The sequence below is a fragment of the Sceloporus occidentalis genome, unplaced genomic scaffold, assembly GCF_023333645.1.
Source record: "Sceloporus occidentalis isolate IW3139 unplaced genomic scaffold, rSceOcc1.0.p SCAF_42, whole genome shotgun sequence".
In the NCBI taxonomy this organism is placed as follows: domain Eukaryota; kingdom Metazoa; phylum Chordata; class Lepidosauria; order Squamata; family Phrynosomatidae; genus Sceloporus; species Sceloporus occidentalis.
In genome coordinates this window covers 722,972-743,916 of record NW_028317022.1, presented here as the reverse complement: position 1 = coordinate 743,916, position 20,945 = coordinate 722,972, and the positions used below count along the sequence as shown (strand labels likewise).

Below are 20,945 nucleotides of genomic sequence, written 5' to 3'. Positions count from 1 at the left end.
GCATTTATTGCTGTTACTTTTCCCTAATCAGTATCTAAAGTGTAGGCAGTGAGCAATAAGTGGTCATCTGGCTTGCGGCTGCAGTGTTCTAAATTTCATCAGTTTAATAAATTTGATTAAACACAAAGATAATAAATACACGTCCCTTTACACTTATGTTTCTCAGTTATGTTTTCTGTGGTTACCACCAGAGTTTTGCCATCTCCAATGTTGAAAATAAAAAGGCCCCAAGGCTAGTGCTTATTTATAGTTCCTTTTATAACGACAGACCTTAATTAAATTAATAACTGTAACAGAAACATAACGTAGACACATAGAAATTGAAGGCAGATAAGAACCATTCGGCCCATCTAGTCTGCCCAGCCTCTTTAGTTCCTGGTCTTATCCTCTATCTAGCTTTGCCCCTCTAACTTAAGACTATGTCCTCTTGTTGTGGTAGTATATAAATAAATTTTATATAAATTGTTTTAAATAAACTCTCTTACTTTGTCATGTTGACTCCCATCAATGTTTCTATCATATCCCCCCTGTCACGTCTTTCTTCCAGGCTATATATGTTAAGATCATTTAGCCCTTCCTGGTACAGTTTTTCCTGTAATCCATGAACCATTTTAGTAGCCCTTTTCTGAACTTTCTCCAAAGTATCTATATCCTACTGGAGATACGGTTTCCAGTACTGCACATAATACTCCAAATAATTTAGAATATATTATATAGCGTTTCGACACAACAATTATTTGTAGAATAATACTGTGTATGAGGGAAACTGAGTCTGATAAAGGAAGAAAAAAAAAAAGTGTAAATAGTGAGTGTTTTGAGGCAAAAAGAACCTTTCCTTAAATGACTAGAAAACACTGGAGCTGTGAACTTCTCATTTCAGCACTAATCCTGGTACAGAAAGTCTACAAATAGGATATGCAAAGTGTCAGTGGTTTTTAGGACACAAACATCACATGTTATGTTATAATGTTCAAAAATCGCCATTCAATTTATCAAGATTTAGCACAATGATATGATTCGTAAGATTCAAATTTGAGAAAGACCTATTATAGGATTCATTAAGCCATAAAATTAGATGTAAAGGATGTGAAACAAAAATTCGACAACCAAACATTAAGTAAATGTTTTTGGAATGACTACATTGCAGTAACATTAAATAGCCTCCTTACTATCTTGATGTAATTAGGTTCTTTGTCCCTTGACCACTGCTATACAAACTGTAGATGGCCCACAGAAAGTGTTTGTTACCTGTGTTGCTTTCAGCGACTCCTAACTTTGTCCTGAACTACAGCAGAGGTGTCCATGTAGTTAAGCAAATGTAAAATATAAGATATACCCTTCCTAATGATAGAGAGCTTCTACATATAGTTGTGAATTGTACTAGTTTACTGTTGTCTGGTATGTTAGCAGAAGTTAATCTTTCGAATTGGGAGGATGCATGATTTCCATACACATGAAGGTGCTGTGTAGACATCAGCAGTATCAGCTGAACAGATTCATATTTCACTTTGCCTTTGAGGCACATGGTTTTCTGGATCATTAGTGTGCTTTTACGTGGCCCACATGCTGATACAGTCTAGTAGCTTCTCTTTCCACAACAGCAGGCAACAACAGAGAAAGGTCAGTGATCTGTAAGGATCACAGCTTTACATACTGAAGACACAAATATAAGACATGTCCAGTTTATTCAGCAGCTAAATAGCTAACAGAATGGGACGGCGCACTCCAGATTATTACTAGTTATCACTTGTGTCGTGTGATGTTTGATGACTCCAACAAATCAGATAAAAACTATATTTTACACATAAAGTAAAGACTGCATGTTATGTATTTCTTCATTTATGGAATGACCTGAGATTTCAAAGTTATGTTTAATTGGCTTTAAAAAAGGGGTGGATATTTTTTTTTATAACATTTACTGTTGCGGGTGTTGGACTCTAAATTTTGTTGATTTAACAAACGGCATCACTTGTAGGTAAAAGTATAGTATAAGCATTACCCCACAAGTGCCTAGCTTATCATACCTGGTCTTCTTACTGTGAGTTGAGGATATGGTATTTGCTCAAAAATGATAATAAATAGCTCAATCATGTTCTGAACTATGCTATGGTTTGGATTGCAATCCATTATTATATTAAAACACGTTACGTTCTGGACAGTCATTGTACATCCAACCATGTAGACTCTAGGAAAATATTTCTTAAGGAGTGATGTCATCATTTGAGACATCATTTAATGAACAGTTTTACCATAGGCAAGAGTTACATTGTAGATGTTGCCAATGAAGTTTTAAACAGAGTAACCAACTGGCCATTTTTTTACTCTTACATTTTACAACAGCTTTATTGTACATAACCACACCAGTGATTCTGGAAATTCTGGAGATAATTACATTTTAATCGCCAGCAGGGAAATTGTCAATAGAGGTAATTTGATATGGAGCATCTGGTAAAACTCATTAATTCCATGGGCAAGATTCAATGTTTGGAACAAATAGACTATCCGGTGACATCACTGTACCGACTGGCTAATCTGATAAGAGAGCAAAACAAAAATGAATTAGCATAACGAATCAAAGCAAGATCCAAAATGATAACGTAGAGAGGAACGAAGCAATTTTGGGGTAGAATGTCCCATACTGGGTAGGAATTAATGGATCCTGTGACACATGATGATGTTTGCACAATACGCAGAGTTATTAATTCCTCTTCCTAATATGCTGCGTGTGTACTTTTGGGTACTACTTGGCACCATTTGTTGTTGGAATAGACATAGACCCCACAGCTATCCAGCTGTTGGCAAAAGTATACCCATCCAAGGAAAGTAGCATTTTCTGCTATCATTTAGTGTTAGCTGAGTCTGGTTCCATAAAGCCACGTAACCACATTCTGCATAAAATGTGCTTTTATTAATGATTGATCAGTAATGCTCACAATTTAGTTGTGTATCACAAACAAGGTAAATTGTTCTGGAAGTATATCAGCAAGTAAAATTAGACTGAAGAACATGTGCCAAGGGCCTGATCTGTGATGTCTTTGCTTAACTCTTTTCATACCTAACATTCCTTGAACCAATGTTTACCCTTACTTAAATTGATCTGGATTAATTTCTTCATTTCAATAAATTCTAATATTCCTTACTGATATCTTGGATGCCTTTCTCCAAATTGTATTATATTATTATATGGAGGGGAAGGTTGCCCCTGTCTGTGGACACGAGACCAGCTGTGAATGTCATACTTGAATGGAACAACAGCCAAAACCCATTGTAGGCTGTTGATACCAAACAGTTAGTGGGTCTTACATGTAGTCTTTAGTTGACGCAGTTCTAGTTTGAAGCAGGTGGGATTAGGCTGATTCGTAATAATTGGCAGTCAGGGCAAGCTAAATGCCTTGGTAACTGAATGACTTTGATTTATGTCTATTTCTGTTAAAGGTGCTGTTTGTCTTGACAAAACATTAATTGTGCCTTCTAGCATATTATTTTATTTCTTCCCCTGTAGGATTAATCGTATTAAAAAAAACAACAGAGCAACAACACTGAAACAAAAGAACCCCTTTTTTAGTTTCTATGGCAACAACCTATCAGTGCCTGCTTTTCACAATTATGGGTTCCAAGCAAAAATTCTGAACGAGGAAACATTTTACAAGATGAAATTATTAATTCAGGGAAAGTGTTTATTTCAGCAGAGTATGTGGGACAGCACCTTTAATTGCTGGCTTCTCTGTGTGTCAAATAACCATAATTTATCTGTCCAAACAATGTTATGAAAACAGCAGCACACGATAGAAAACTATAATTAGCAGATGTAAAACATGAAATCGTATAACCCAAGGGAACTTAGAAATGCATTTATTAGAGCCCTGATATAGTCTTTATGACATTGCACATGCATAGCTAATAATGGAGGAACTGGAGAAAGACGAGTGATCTCCTAATTGTGTTTCCTTTTTCTCTTTTTTTTAGATCTCTCAATTAATTACTGAACCTGGCCGGGAAGGACTGACGGAAGCAGCATTAAATCGCTATAATGCTGACAAACCTTCCATATACAGCTTTCCACCGACTCACAACACATATGTTGCAAGCGAGGCATCCACTGGAACATCTGTGGCAGCTTCTTTCTTTGCTAGGTAAGATTTTGTATATATATATATATATTTATTTATTTTTTAAATGAACAAAAGAAATGTGAACACAAGCTCTGATGAGCAATCTTATCCCATGGGGGGAAAAATCTCTATGAATAAGTCATTAAAGGAACCCTGCCAAGTGTACACCTTAGTGGTATTGGAAGAGACTATATGCCTGGTCGTTATTCTCTTTCTCTCTGCTGGAAGTTTTTGAATTCTGAGATGATTGTCCACAGACAACGGGCCCTGGGCACAAAATGGATTAAGTCTCACACTGACATGCAGTATTGTACTAAACTACCGAATGACAGTCAATTGTTATAGTTGACTATTGGGTATGAATCATATAAAAAACATTATATATATATATATAATATATATATATATATATATATATATACTGTATATATATATATATATATAGAGAGAGAGAGCACTAAATCTAAAGTACTGTAGTAATATTATTCAGAATTAGTCTAAATGACACTACATTAGCCACATCAAAACATTATTTCAATTATCTTTTTTGTAAACAAAAATTCTACTTGTTGCTCCACCTAATCTATCGGTCTGTCACTTGTAGTCTTGTAATACGCCTTGAATATATGTATTGGATGAAGCGCTGCGTAATTTGTTGATGCTGTATAAATAATGATAATAAAAAAAATAATTGTATGGCAGTTTACTTTTTAGTGTATTGAAATGAAAAGCCAATTATGCTTCAGATGTTTGGAGTAATGTTATAAAACATACCTCAATGTTCAACTTAAACTTCCAAGGTATGGCATCGACCAGGCTGCTCTTATGCATACATTGCAAAAGTGTCACATTTACACTACTTTTAGAAGTAAGGATGACAATCCAATTGACTAAAACCGAATATGCCTCAGGTTTAGAAATGAGGTGATAGCTTAGTCTTTATAACCCCATGTAACTTTTGAGAGACTGTTTAGGGGAGACTCAGAAAACCAGCCGAACACATATCTCTCATCGTGTAGTGGACATAGGGCAGAATAAGTTTTCCATCAAATGAAACAAATCCTAAAGGGCACAGCAACCGTACTGGCTTGGGGTCACATGGAGAACAATGCACACACACCTGAAAAATTTAACATCATATACTTAGCCTTAGGGGCACATTCCAGGAATTCCTACATGAACTCTCACATCTGGAAATTTTCATGGCACCCTCAACCCAAGTGTAGATGGATGACAACATAGTGATCAGGTGTACTGCTTGCATTCCAAGAAAGCAGTATGAGCTCAGAAGGAAAGGGCACTCACATAGATCAACTCATGAGATACTTAAGACTGAACACAACAGACCACCATGATTTCAAAAATATAGTTGTCTGGCCAGATGTGACCTATTATACTATACAATTGTAAGCTTGCGTGCAAGGCCCTCTTTACCTAATGCATCGGTTGGTCTTAGTCTGTCAATTTTGTCATAGCCCTTGAATATACGTATTGTAAGAATCACTTGTTGGTGCTATATAAATAAAAGATAATAATACTAATTTGTTAAATATAAATTATTAAATAGAAGTGATGAAACCAGCCATGACAAGGCATAAACCAAGCCTCAGCAAGAGACTCTGCCCAATGAGTCCCTACACAAGTCTCAATGGCAGACATCTGGAACTAAATGGCAGTTACAGGAACAAAAGTGGATTGCCACCTATTGCTCCTCCGTCTCTGGGTCTATTCCTCTTTTAACAGTATTGGCAGTAATGTTACTGTTGTTGCTCCCAGAATATATTGGAATAAAATGTTTCTGATTAAGAGGGTCTTTTTATCGAAACCCACGATCAACGAGGGACTGAACACTGGACAATTGATAGACTGATGAAAAAATCAAGAATGATGTAGAATTTCTAAATAGAACTTACTCTCTCTCAGGTGGTAGATAATTCTTACAAAGTAAGTGAGAAAAAGGATGGAAAACTCATTTCAAAAATGGTTTCCTTTGTCACAAGCCATAGACCTAATTTAATGCACTATAACAATGTAATCCTTTAATTTTATTTGGGGGAGAATATCAAATTTATTGAGCCGTCATTGAAAAGTGTTTAGCAAAGAGACCAGGCTCTTAGAAATAGCGTACAAAAAGTCATGGAAGGACAAAATACTCCTTCATTCTCTGCATTAATGCCAGTGAATTAAACATTTCCAGCTGCAGGAGGATATAGTAATTTTTAACTGACAAGACTGTAGCATATCCAGTACTTCTGGCATTTAAGATTTGCAGGCTTGTATTTTTTAAAGCAATGTACACTTGTCTGTATCTACGCTACTCTCTTAAGGTCTGTGGAGTCCTACCCTGAGAGCCTTGAAATTCCAAAGGTAATTGACGGTTTCTGCTGGTTTGTGCTAAAATGACATTCTGACATTAAACTGATTTTTGCTAATATTTTAACAATTTGTTTCCCCTGTTAAATTTATTACAATTTTAGTGGAGGGTCAATTCTCATAACTCTGGGTATACTCTGATCTCATGGGATATTCAAGCAAAGTATGCTGATAGCATTAACTTTAAATTCTCTTTATAGACACAACAAAAGTGATTTAGATTTTATTTATCTTTTACTTAATAAATAATTTTTTTCACAAACATTTTTTTATTACATAGTGCCTGCATATTCATTGGTACTATTATAACATGGAGACAATAATAAACTCCATATATTAAAGTTAACCCTGTACCATTTGAAAAAAAGATTAACACATGACAAACTGGAACAGAGGGAGAATATGATCACACCATTTTTTAAGGTACAAAAAAGCAATTCTAATGTTAGAAATTCATGGAACAATATTCTTGACATTTCAGTTCCCCAACAGGAGTTTTAACAAGTTTATCACATAATAAAATAGTATATATATATATAAGGTCTAACTCATTATTGAAAATAAGGTATATCTTAACATGTTTTATTATATGTATATAATTATGCCTCAAAGGTTTCAATTGAATATTTACCTGCATGTGGGTTATGTTGACAAAAAGCATCATGTCCTAGGTGTGATGTCATGCTTCTAATTGATAATTGATATGGAGTCTCATATTTTAATGGAGTGGATACAATTTCTATTTTATTTTTATATTTTTTTTGTTGTGGAGAGTATTCAGTATTTTTTAGAAAGCCGTGGTAATGACCTTATGGAGTGTATTTGGAAATGCATATCTGTTGTACACTGCTATAATTAAGCATTATACTAGGCGACTGAAAATGCACTACAATAAGCTGTGAACATTATTTTCCCTTTTGGTTAGTGCGTGCATAAATGTTATTGACTATATACTGCAGGCTAGCCTAATACTTTGTTCAAGGCATAACAGATAAACATCTAATAACTGAATTGTATCACAGGTACAGGGCCGGCCCAAAACAAAATGCCGCCTGGGGCGAAGTTTAAAATGCCCACCCCCCATTATCTACCCTGCCGCCCCCCCATTATCTACCCTTCCTCTCCCTCCCCCCCCCCTTGTACTTACCTTTCAGCAGTCCTGCGGCGAGTCTCCCTGCTCGGTCTCGGCTTGTAATGCTGACCGCCGGAAATGACGTCATCTTCCGGAGCTCAGCATTACAAACCGGCACCGAGACGGAGCTTGAGGGCTCACAGAGGAGAGAGAGAGGGGTGCCGAGCAGGTACTGACAACTGGGTAAGTGAAAACCACTCGGCGCCCCTCTCTCTCTCTTCCGCTTTAAAAAAAAAGGGGCAGTTGCCCCACTCGGCTCAATTGTCGGGCCGGCCCTGCACAGGTAGTACTGAATGGCTCATTTTAGGTAAGGGATATTCAGGGCCAGAATTGTAACAAATGTGCAAAACCTTATATACACCATTAATAAAAAAAAAGGCAAAACCGCTGTATCAAATCATATTTTACCCTATGTTTAAATAATCTGGCCTTAGATTGATATTCTGTATTTGAATATCTGACATGGCATTAGTAGCATTATAGCGACTCTGGCACTAACGTGTCGCATTCTGATAATTAAAACTATAATACTACTTGTGTTGTGAGTCAGATTTAAGGCCAGACTGGTGATGATTGGGTGGACCTGGCAATTTAAGGCCAGCGGCATATAGGGCTGTCAGCCAGTGGCCAACCAGGCATTTGGCTGGTGTGCCAGATTCCCAGTCTGCTCCTGGTCAGATGTCTTAAACATTTAATAGATAGTAAAATCCTGTGACCTTCCTTGGGAACTCTCCAGGTTTGACCCGGAGTCTCCGGTTTACGCTCTGCTTCCTAGGTCATATTATTCTTTCACGCCCACCCACATAAGACTAGGATAACCCTGCATCCACGTGTGGCAAACACTTCCCTTTCATGAAGCCATTTTCCCCAAAGTGGGAGAGTTCCGGGTAGCCAGGGGCGTGCTGGGCCGGGGGGCAGGGGGGCAATTGGTGGCCGGCAGACGAACATTCATGGCAGCCGCAAAGTTAAAAACTAAGCGGCTGCCACCGGGACTGTCCACCGTACCGGGGCGGGGGGCGGTCCGCCTGGAGTGCCGCTCACTGAGGGGTGCCGGCACGCCTCCAAAAACGATGCGCGCGGCAACTGTGGCTGAAGCCACGCCCACCGTCTTCCGCACTGTCTGCACCGGAACACAGAAGAGGAAGAATGAAGAGGAGGAGGAAAAGTGACAGTGCCAGAGGAAAGGTAGGAAAATATTAGTAAGTGTGTGAGAGTGATGGGTGTTATGCTATAGTTTATGATGAATGTTTGTGAATGAGGGTTTGAGATTGCATGGAAGTGTGGGGGGATAGCATGGCATAGGGAGGCTGTCTAGGCATGATAGGAGTGTGATTGCTGTTATCAATTATTTTTTTGTCCAACTGTGGTGTGTTAACAACACTTTTATTAAAAGTAAATTACATACCAAAATTGGACAGAAAAATTCAATAACAGTATTAATAGATATATATGATTGCAAACAAATCACACGCCTATTATGCTAAGCCAGCCAGTACATGCTAGAACCTGGGCATGATAGGATTGTGATTGCTGTTAATTATATATATGTATATATATACATATATATATTAATATTGTTATTGATTTTTTTTTGTCTAATTTTGGTGTGTTAATTTTAATAAAGTATTTTAAAAGGTTTTTTTTTCGGTTTTGGCCAAATGAATGCAGAATTTTCAGTTTCGGTCAGGAATTTTCATTTCGGTGCATCCCTACTATGTACTAAGCCAGTCACTGAAGTGTTAGGCCTATACCACATCAATGTTTGGCTTAGTATATAGTGATAGGGGTTGTACTGCAGTATTGTCAGTGTCTGGCTCAAAGTATAGGCACACATTGACGGTGGTACAGCGTAATCCCTAAGTATATAATGATAACAGTTATGCTGTACCACCGTCAATGTGTGCCTCAGTATATAATGATAACAATTTTGCTGTACCCCTGTCAACGTTTGCCTAACCATAGAAACTATGCAGTTTTAAAGTGTGTGTGTGTGGGGGGGGTGCCACATACAGGATCTGCCACAGGTGCCAAATACTCTAGGTACGCTCTTGCGTCGTGCGGCAGTCAGGCCCAATGGCCATTCCTCAGCTCTTCGTCCCATGTCTTAAAAGGGGTGGGATAAAGAGCTGAGGCACGGCTATTGGGCGGCGCGGTGCGTGCACGCCGGCCGCTTTAATTTCATTAGGCGCCGGTGGAGTGACTGCCGCACAGTGGCCGCTTTCAATGTCGCTCGCAGCCGCTTTGGTGGCGCAATGGGCCACTTGACTAGACTTGCCCCCCAGGTCTTAGGCTGCCAGCCCTCCCCTGCGGGTAGCCTTCTCTGGGAGGTTCCCAGGTATTTTCTAGGTATATTCGGTTTTCTTTTATACAATCAGCATTGCATTCTGTTCATCTTACATGAAGGAGCAGTTTTTCTGTGAGTTATGATAAGTCAACATTTTCTAGCAATAAGATGAAGAGTTTACTAGCCATTGAAACAGTAAACGTTGAAAGCTTTTTTTTTATAAAGTCTTTCATCTTGTATTATGCACTAAAGTCTAACTCTCTTAGTGAAAGAGGTTACTGGAAAAATGACATGAATCACATTACATACAGCAAGAGCTGCATCGGATAACATTTTAAATGAAAACAGGTCCCTTTCTCAAGCATATCCATGCATCTTGATTCCAGTTTTTGTACATGTACCGCTGTGGGATATTTGTGTGTACCTCAGTTTTAGTCTATACCATGACTTAATTGCCATTAATATGAAGGCACATTATGTTACAAATGAACCCCCTTTTTTTGTAATCCAACTTCTCTACATCAGCATTGCCTATACTTAAAAGTGAAAATACGGTATACATTATGTATAATATACTCTCACTCACCCTCTCATTCACGCTCTATCACACGCTCTCTCTTGATGTCTTTCTACCTTTTTACTCCTGGCGTTCCATCCTAAAAGGACATATCTTGGAGTGTCAGTTTGCCTGGGACCCATGGAAGGACTGGCTCTGTATACTGTCTAGAAGATCTGACCTTAGCACAGTTTTTATCGACTGCATTAAAAGGTGCTGAGGTGCTGAGATTGGGTCTCGGAGGGGTTTGCTGGGTCGGCCTAAGGCAGTGCCAAACGTAAATACATAGATGCATGGGCCTCAAATCAACACGCTATTACTACATTTTGTAATCATTCGGTGCTAGTGAAAACACAGTAAATCCCAAACTCTAAAATTATATATATTCTTTAGTGATTTATGCTGGTGATTGTCCTTGTAGGTTCAATGTCAATCTCATTCTGTTATATTCCTTCAAACCTGTGTTAAGTAGTAAAGGTTAATGAAAGGAATCTATCATCTCACGTGCAGATATTGGCAGGAGCATCTTATGAACAGGCTTGGTAATCAGACTCTGTATCTACCATCCAGAAGTAAAATGTGTTCTGCTCGCTTTTTTTAAATGATGAATCTCCCATAGTTGCAGAGAATTCCCTCTAGGATTAGAAGTTACATTGGGGGAATTAAATTCCCAATTAAATTGTGGGTATTGTAGGTATTATTATCATGTGTGCTAGATTGATGCTTACCAAGCGAGGTCATGCATTTTGTTGCTTGCTAATGCAATTTTTTTGTCACATTCCTGTTGATGTTTTGTTGACATAGGCAGACATGTTTGGTGCTTCAAGATGATTATGCACAATTCTTTCTACGTTAATCCCTTAAATGTCACGAGTGATCAAGACCAGCAACCCATAAGGGGGCTGACAGAGCTATTACCATTAATGGTACTGAAATTTCTTTTCTTCTTTCACCCAGAGATTGTAAAGTTACCAGTCCAAGTAAAACTACTCAGGTTGATTATTTAATCAGAAACTTTGAATTTATTTCCCAGAAAAATTACATTCCACTTAATATTCTAATTTTCCCTGACAAGAATATGAATATGCTTCACATGTGCACAGGCAAATCCATGGGTTGCTTTGGTAACCAAATATCTAGATTAATTTATAACAACTTTCCCAGAGGCCCGAAAAGTAATTGTTCGCAAAAGAGCAGTGATGCTTAACTTTCCAGTTGAGAAGATGACACATATATGATGCATCCTCTGAACTAAACCTTTGCCTTTATTTAGTATTACGTAATGTCGGGGTTCATTTTTTAGCGTGGTCATGTCACGTTGACAGCTCAGTTCCTTTTAAGGACCTGCTATGGAGTCCAGTTGACTTTTTCACCGTGATGTGGTTATAATGATGCCTTTGCTTGGTGTAAATCTTTTTTAAGGCACATATAGTTGTAGTGTGGTAAGCCCTGTAGCTATGAAAGTTTAAATAACTTTCTTGAAGTATATTTCTATTCCACCAGTGAAATTCCTTGGTATACCACAGACATGTTATAATGGAGGCTGTGTGCCTCGTGGAAGTGCTGCATAACTATTGATGTAGCAGGATTTTGTCTGGATGTACATAGTGACAAAAGTGACTGACAACTTTTGACAAGGTCAAAAAACCTTGGATCTTTTATTTTAAGAGGTTTGGTTCTCCTCAATAGTAAAGGTGAACCCAAATGTGGACATCTTTGCTTGCTGTACCTAGAAGGATACCAACCATACCTCACTGATGAGGTCCATAGAAGCTGAAATGTAAAATTTTACTTGCACATGTACACAGGGGATCATATTATGAAGACCCCCCACAATGCTGCAGAGGTAGCGCCGTAGCTGGGGTGGGAAAAGGGCAAATGCATATGGAGGGAAATTAAGAAATTCCCTCCATGCATTTGCAAGGGAGACACCATGGAAATTAAAAAGGACCTCACACCATGGTGGGGTGAGTGTCTTTTTTAAATCTGTAAAAATATTACATAGGATTAGAACATTTTTCTATTATTTGTATCAATCCATTATTAGGCTTAGTAGTTCCTTTTTGCCTCAAAGGAAAGTATGCTAGGCAATATATGTTATTCTTTGCATTATTTTGACAGAAGGACCTAAGGAATTGATCTGTTTGGTGCAATAGCTAAAAATCTGAGGGAATCTTAGAGCATGGCAGTTAATTTTACAGCCTTCTGAAGAAAGTTAACATAAAGCTCATTCTAGCACAAATCTCAAGAAATGGCTCCCTATTAAAAAGACAATTACACTCACGATCAACCTTACACAAAAGGAACATAAGTGTTTTTATCTATTTCACAAATAAACGTTACATCTGTTGCGCTGTATTTTAATGAATGGTAGTGTACTGGGAAAGAAAAATATCCCTTTACTATTCTTTTTAATTCAGGAGGTTAAGAAAAGACATAATCCAAGTATAAAGAACAACAATTCATGTAAGTGACTGCTTCACTATCCAATATTTTAAAATAGTAGTTGATAACTACATCTTGATACATTTTGACAGCACGCATATTCATATTTGGGAACTCTCCAGGTTTGACCAAGAGTCTCTGGCTACAGACCTGCTTCCCTGGGTCTCTAGGTCAATATCCTCTTCCTCTGGGCACAGGAGCAGCATTTGGCCACACATACTTTCTGCTCACTTCTTCTCCTACCCCCAACCACTTAAAGTTATCTGAGGTCAACCCTGCTTTTATATGTGGATGGCCCCACCCAAAGCATGGATAGCCCTGCCCCCTCACAAAGCCATGCCCCCAAAAGATGGAGCAATCTGTGTAGCCAAACCCGGGAAGTTCCCAGGTATGTGCAAAATGGAGCTCCATTAGTAATTTGATCTGGCGTTGTCCACATACCATCAATCACGTCTTTTATAGTGATTTTGGTAAACCCAATTTTGATAAATCACTTCAGCATACTGTATACAATAATGACATCATGAAACAAGCTTCAAATCTAACACGTGGAAAGGGACGGAGCTAGGTGTTATGTCTCAATTTTTTTTTAATAATTATATTATTCAAAAATAAATTAAAAATGCAGCTAAGTTAAATCCATGGTTAACTAAATATTGCAAAATACAATGATATTTTTCTATGATTTTGTGGTACTAATATACAGACAGCTAATAACCGAGAAATGAATTGCCTGCAGTGAAGTTGCACTAAGAAAATAGGCAAAACATAATTAACTAAGGAGTTACTGATTCAGATAATTGTGTTGGGAGAAAATATACCCAATAACTTTATTCTCATTAAAATTCATTGTTATCTCTGTTTTGTTTCTTGACTCCAGTTTTCTTTCTGCCACAGGTTCTGAAAGATTACTTTCTCTGAACTCCTGAGATGAACAGAATTAGTTTAACAGTTGCTGTATTACAGCTACTTTTAGTTAATTTGCTGTTAAATATCATGTATAATACTCGGTTTCTTTATTCTTGGGCAGACCAAACTGGCCATCAAACACACCATGCAAATGCCCGGAGAGCTGGTGTCTTCTCCCAGGGCCATCCTTAAACATAAAGGGGCATAGGACAAGTTCCCCAGTCTAATTATTACTCGAGTGGGTGCTTATACTCCCACAGATCTCTTTCCCAACACTTCCTTCTGAGTGCCATCTACCTCCAACAGCAGGTGGTATGATGGACTCAAGGGTGGAAGTGTTAGGATAGCTACCCAGACCTCTACCTATGGTGGATGTTGAGGGGCCCTTCCATGGCCCAGCCCTTATGTTTATCTCTGTCAACACAGTTGATCCGGTGCGTTAGTATGCAGCAGTACACTGCAAAAGTGTATTACTGTAGCAGGCAGACACACATATACCGTCTGTTGTCCCCAGTCCGTTCCTGTTTAGCGCACTTACTCATGTGCACAGCGCCGGCCGAAGACTTAACGCCGCCTGGGGGGGGGCGGCATTATCTACCACCCCCCACCGGTACTTACCCTTAAACAGTCCTGCGGCGAGTCTCCCTGTGCTGCCACGGTGCCGGCTTGTAATGCTGAGCGCCGGAAATTCACGTCACTTCCGGCGCTCTGCGTTACAAGCCGGCACAGAGACCGAACAGGGAAACTCGCCGCAGAGGAGAGAGAGAGGGGCGCCGAGCGGGTAAGCGAAAACCACTCGGTGCCCCTCTCTCTCTCCTCCGCTTCAAAAAAAACCAAAAAAAAACCGCTTGGGGCGGCAAAGTGCCGCCCCTTCTGAAGTGCCGCCTGGGGCAATTGCCCCAGTCGGCTCCATTGTAGGGCCGGCCCTGCATGTGCACATTATACAAACGTAAAAATAACATGATATGTCTGCACATTGTTCCTGTTATTTTAACTATGAACAAGAGATTTTAAGCTAACCACAGCTTTTTGTTCACGTAGTTATCAATAAGATTGTTTATGTTTTACTGATTAATAAAAAAAATAAATTACATTATTTTGCTTTTACAAGTGTGTTGACAGTGTATCACATAATGTTCTGGAGACAGCTAATGAGAAATGTTCACAGCTCTGCGTGAAAGCTAAAAAAAGGAGCAAAATGTCTTTTTAACAAACTAAAGTCTAGCCGTTTGAAAAATCTATATGTCTCCCCGCAGATGCTTTACTGTTCAGTTTATTTTGTAAGAAAATTCCACATAGGCTGTGCTGATGGAGGTATGTTTCAGGAGAAATATAGAACCTTTTATGGCCTCTCAAAAAAATGTTTAAAAGGAAATATTACCTTAAAAGGTGATTGTCATATTATAACTGAACTCATTTACAGGTTGTTGACCAGTGCCTTAGTTTGGACACACTTATCTTAAAAATTAGGAACTATGCTACTTTGTGGAAGCTTAGGTTTGTGGCAGTAGGTGGCAGAACTTATGAGTTTCCTTTCCTAAAGCATGGAGTAATCAACAGTGATCAGCAACTTAATAATACATCAGGTTAAGATGGATGTCTCCATGATACATATGTTAATGTGGGTTTCTAATGCATACAAATTGCTTATTTGCAAACCTGGAAACTATTCACCAGGTCAATACGGAGAAACTCTGGGTCGCAGGTGTGGCATTGTGGCAAGCCCCACTAGCCCGCTTCACCATGACCAATAGCATGTGTCCCACAACATCAGCGGGACCACCCACCAGCATCTGCGGGGCATCGTGCAAATGGGGGCTCTGGGTAGCTGGAGCCAAAAAGTTCCCATGTATGCTTATTTGAGTCTGTAAACACCATTACATTTGGTGTACTAAATTGCAAGAATAAAGAATTAGCAAACACGACAAATCTGTTTGAATAATACTGCATTAGCCAACTTGGACCATACATAGTGTTGCAACGTATCTTTATCCTTGAATAACACAATGTATCCTAAATCCTGTTGATTAAGCACCTTATATTTTAATAGTCTTATGACTCAGGAATTGAGGATATCTCTCATTGCATTGCATGTTTATTTTACATTGTAATCCAGTTTTTATAAGATTATCATGCTGTGCATGTGAGGACAGGCTATGGATGTAATGATGTCATAAATGTATAATTCACATTCCGAGTTTAAGTGACCTTATCGAGTAAGAGTAATTTGGCCTTGTTTTCATGAGCTAATATAAGTTTTCCTGCAGCACTTGCATTCCGTCAGCACTTAACAATTCAGACGCCATGCCTGTCGCCTTTGGGTGCCCTTTTGTTTTTATCATTTGAGTGACATTATTTTATCAGTCCCGGCCTTATCTCTCAATCCTTCTTCACATACAAAACAGGATTAAAACACTGTGCAGACTTTGCTGACTTGGAACTTTCCTAGATCAGCGTTCCGTTCATGAATGACTTAGAAAAAACAAATTCGGTTTATGGACAGTGCATTGTACGCCAATATTTACTAAGCAATAGTGATAATCTTTTTCTGGGATCTGAAGAATAAAGGACCCGACAAGATAAAGAGTTTTAAAGAGATTGTGGAATACAAAATCCAAATATATGTGCAGAAGGCTTTAACATGACAGTTTTATTTAAATTACCAGTTTCCTATTTTTTTATTTTGTTTTCATACAATTATATTCATCTGCCTACAGTGGATAAAACTAAACACAGTTCTTGCCGTGAACCATTGATTTCATGCTTTCAAAGTCTTACTTGAGAATAAAAGCCAATTCCATCTTGTCTGTGGAGAAATTACATACCTTAATTGATTTTCAGCATTGCATATCAGATAATGCTTAGACTCAGCATTTTTTGAGAAATACAAGCAACTCTCGCCATTTTTAGCTTATTACTCAGTAACATAATTTATTACCAAGCGATAGGTAATAAATATATGTCTATTTTGTCTATTACAAAGGTGGTTACAGAGTAAACTAGACTACTCATAGATGACAAAAGGTAGTTCTAAGAACACAGTGTAGATTTTCACCGTTAGGCTGTGGTATCTAAGGTCCAAAATAGTACTACAACAATTAAAATATGTATTTCCAAGGGTTTTATAGCTGCTTGTAGTAGATGTTAAAAGACCAAAACCAAGTAATATGACCCAAGAAATAACTCGGCTTCTGCTGGCTGTAGAATGTTAGATGTGACATCTGCAGCCACCTAAACCTGAGTTTATCAGATTATCCAAAAGGTCTCCCAACTTCTAAACTCTCATGATCCTCCATCTTGCTTTGACTATTTGAGGATCTTTAAAGAGTTACCAGTGTTGGTAGTCTAGTAAATGTGAGAAATGTAGAACATAATTCAACCTTATCTTTTAGATGTGAAAACTGATTTTTTTGTAAAAAACTTATATTATAAAACACCCAGTGTGCATATTTACATAGTCCAATATCCTGCCAATGATCATAAAAACATTATAAAATGTGACCTCTGCAGTGAGACTACATTGTTTGCTCAGCAAATAGTCAAACTGCAGCTATTAACATTTCATCTCACAAACAGCAATAAGTACTTTATGCACCTGTCTCATGTTTAATCCCAATGGTTCCACGGATATTTGGCTGTGCTAGAAGTAGTTGTGAGGATATTTGGCTTTCAAGATTTTTTTGTTTAAATTGATGTCATGGTAATAATGCATAATTTATTACGCAAAATCATGGCTTTTGAATCATGATAATAATAATCCTGCTAATTTAGTGTAATATCTTAGTAAAATATGTTGAATGTATTATTTATAATCTAAACAATATAAAATATTATAATAAAGAATGTAATCAGTATAGGTTTATAATCCTTAAATCAGAAGAAGTTGATAATTCAGATAATATTGTAGCAACTGACAACCCGTGTATACATTGACTTATTAGTAGATCATGAAGATGATGTCTAGTGCATGGGAACAGCCAACTAATAGCTTACCAGCTATTGTAAAAATAGCATGCTTGAATTGTCTATGGCTTGTTGATCACAATGACAGCCTAATGGGAATTAATTCCATCATGATCTAGCAATGTGTCAATTGTGGTAGCCAAAAAGTCCTAAAACCATTCCTCAAGGTCTAATTCCTGGACAGCTAAATGTTAGATCACAAAGGGAATATCAGCTCTGGTCTTAATGACCTTGATAATATTGTTGGTTTGTACTAGGATAATTCATAGGAGCTTAAATTGAAACCTTTTAGAGCTCCCGTGTATATACTACATGCCTGTCTCCTTTAATTGCAATGAATGGAGCATTTTAAGACCATTTCTGGAATTTAGTTTTGATACCCTTGAATTTAAACATAACTCTTACCATAATGTTGTCTGTTAGCTTGAAGGCATCTCCTGTAGGAGTTAGTTTCTGCAGAAACATTTCTAGTCTGTCCATTTGACCTCAAACCTTACTTCGTGACCTTGTTTTATGTTGTTTTTTATTTGCAACATAGAAAAAACCAAAACACATACATACAATATTATTTGTGCTTGGCAGGTAAACTTTGTACGTAAACCAACACAACTAAAAATTAATATTTTTTCCCCTTAAATGATTAAAGTATGGGTACTGCTTGTTTCTTCAGATCTTGTTTATTTCAGATCTTGAATGATATTTCATGAAAGTGTTGCTAATTGGAGTTAACCATACTTTGCAGTAACTGCTGGACATGCTAGCAAAAGTGTGTCAACAATGTGTCTTAACTTTAACATTAACCAGTGTCCTGGTTTCCCCTGGAATATCATCCACACACGCACAGTGACAGTATACAATAAAATATCTGTCCACTTCTCTGTTTAGAAAGGCTGATTGGAAATCATTGGCCTTAATATGAGATGAGGAGACAGGAATGAAAATGACTTTTAGCACCTAGCACATAGTGTACATTGTCTCTGAAAGCAAAGCTGCCCATTGGGAGATACAAAGAGTTTTCTATTACAAGTCTGCAACTACATAGGGTATAAGTGTTAACTAATGAGCACACATAACAATAAGAAAGTATAATTTATACAGCCAGAGGATGAAAATTACAACATACTTTTTATGTTTTCCTTAACTATGTAATTAGCCAAACGCATCATATGCGTGATTATTCCATTTTTCATCAAAATCGAAATAAAAAAGTCAAACTTTCAATTTGGTTACAACAATTCCTACTTCTAAATAATAAGCTTGATACTGTAACAAAATAAGATTATATATTATTATAGAAAAATTAAGTATCACATTCCATACATATATACAGTGGGGCAAAAAAGTATTTAGTCAGCCACCAATTGTGCAAGTTCTCCCACTTACAAAGATGAGAGAGGCCTGTACTTTTCACCATAGGTACACTTCAACTATGAGAGACAGAATGGGGGGGAAAGAATACAGGAAATCACATTGTAGGATTTCTAATGAATTCATTGGTAAATTCCTCGGTAAAATAAGTATTTGGTCACCTACAAACAAGCAAGATATCTGGCTCTCACAGACCTGTAACATCTTCTTTAAAAGTCTCCTCTGTCCTCCACTCGTTACCTGTATTAATGGCACCTGTTTGAACTTGTTATCAGTATAAAAGACACCTGTCCACAACCTCAAACAGTCACACTCCAAACCCCACTATGGCCAAGACCAAAGAGCTGTCGAAGGACACCAGAATCAAAATTGTAGACCTGCACCGGGCTGGGAAGACTGAATCTGCAATAGGCAAGCAGCTTGGTGTGAAGAAATCAACTGTGGGAGCAATTATTCGAAAATGGAAGACAAACAGGACCACTGATAATCTCCCTCAATCTGGGGCTCCACACAAGATCTCACCCCGTGGTGTCAAAATGATCACAAGAATGGTGAGCAAAAATCCCAGAACCAAACGGGGGGACCTAGTGAATGACCTGCAGAGAGCTGGGACCAAAGTAACAAAGGCTACCATCAGTAACAAACTACGCCGCCAGGGACTCAAATGATGCAGTGCCAGACATGTCCCCCTGCTTAAGCCAGTACATGTCCGGGCCCGTCTGAAGTTTGCTAGAGAGCATTTGGATGATCCAGAAGAGGATTGGGCGAATGTCATATGGTCAGATGAAACCAAGGTAGAACTTTTTGGTAGTTCTACCTTGTCTCAACTCGTCGTGTTTGGAGGAGAAAGAATGCTGAGTTGCATCCAAAGAACACCATACCTACGGTGAAGCATGGGGGTGGAAACATCATGCTTTGGGGCTGTTTTTCTGCAAAGGGACCAGGACGACTGATCCGTGTAAAGGAAAGAATGAATGGGGCCATGTATCGTGAGATTTTGAGTGAAAACCTCCTTCCATCAGCAAGGGCATTGAAGATGAAACGTGGCTGGGTCTTTCAGCATGACAGTGATCCCAAACACCCCCCCCCCCCCGGGCAACGAAGGAGTGGTTTCGTAAGAAGCATTTCAAGGTCCTGGAGTGGCCTAGCCAGTCTCCAGATGTCAACCCCATAGAAAACCTTTGGAGGGAGTTGAAAGTCTGTGTTGCCCAGTGACAGCCCCAAAACATCACTGCTCTAGAGGAGATCTGCATGGAGGAATGGTCCAAAATACCAGCAACAGTGTGTGAAAACCTTGTGAAGACTTACAGAAAACGTTTGACCTCTGTCATTGCCAACAAAGGGTATATAACAAAGTATTGATATGAACTTTTGTTATTGACCAAATACTTATTTTCCACCATAATTTGCAAATACATTCTTTAAAACTCAGACAATGTGATTTATGGACTTTGTTGTCTCATTCTGTCTCTCATAGTTGAAGTGTACCTATGGTGAAAATTACAGGCCTCTCTAATCTTTGTAAGTGGGAGAACTTGCACAATTGGTGGCTGACTAAATACTTTTTTGCCCCACTGTAAAATATAAATCATATTTTTCTTTTAAGCTACAGCAGGTGTGCGATCTTCCCAAATCATGTGTTTTGCAGTTCTGTACACTAAATACCTCTATATAATGGTGTTAACAGAGTAATACTAACCATATGTAAGTATTAAAAAAATCACCTTATGTATTTACCATTGGAGTAGTTATCTTAGCTTCTTGTTCTCAGGATTGGCATGACTATTCTTCTCAAAGTTCTTC

General features: G+C 38.3%; 1 protein-coding gene across 1 annotated transcript in view; it reads left to right on the top strand.

Moving 5' to 3' along the window:
• Positions 1-20,945, top strand: part of LOC149289849 (kinesin-like protein KIF26B) — a 176,471-nt gene that overhangs the window by 78,769 nt on the left and 76,757 nt on the right. The window contains exon 4 of the mRNA XM_089490123.1: positions 3,967-4,133. Coding sequence (XP_089346249.1) covers positions 3,967-4,133 — 167 coding nt within the window. The remainder of the gene's footprint in view (positions 1-3,966; positions 4,134-20,945) is intronic.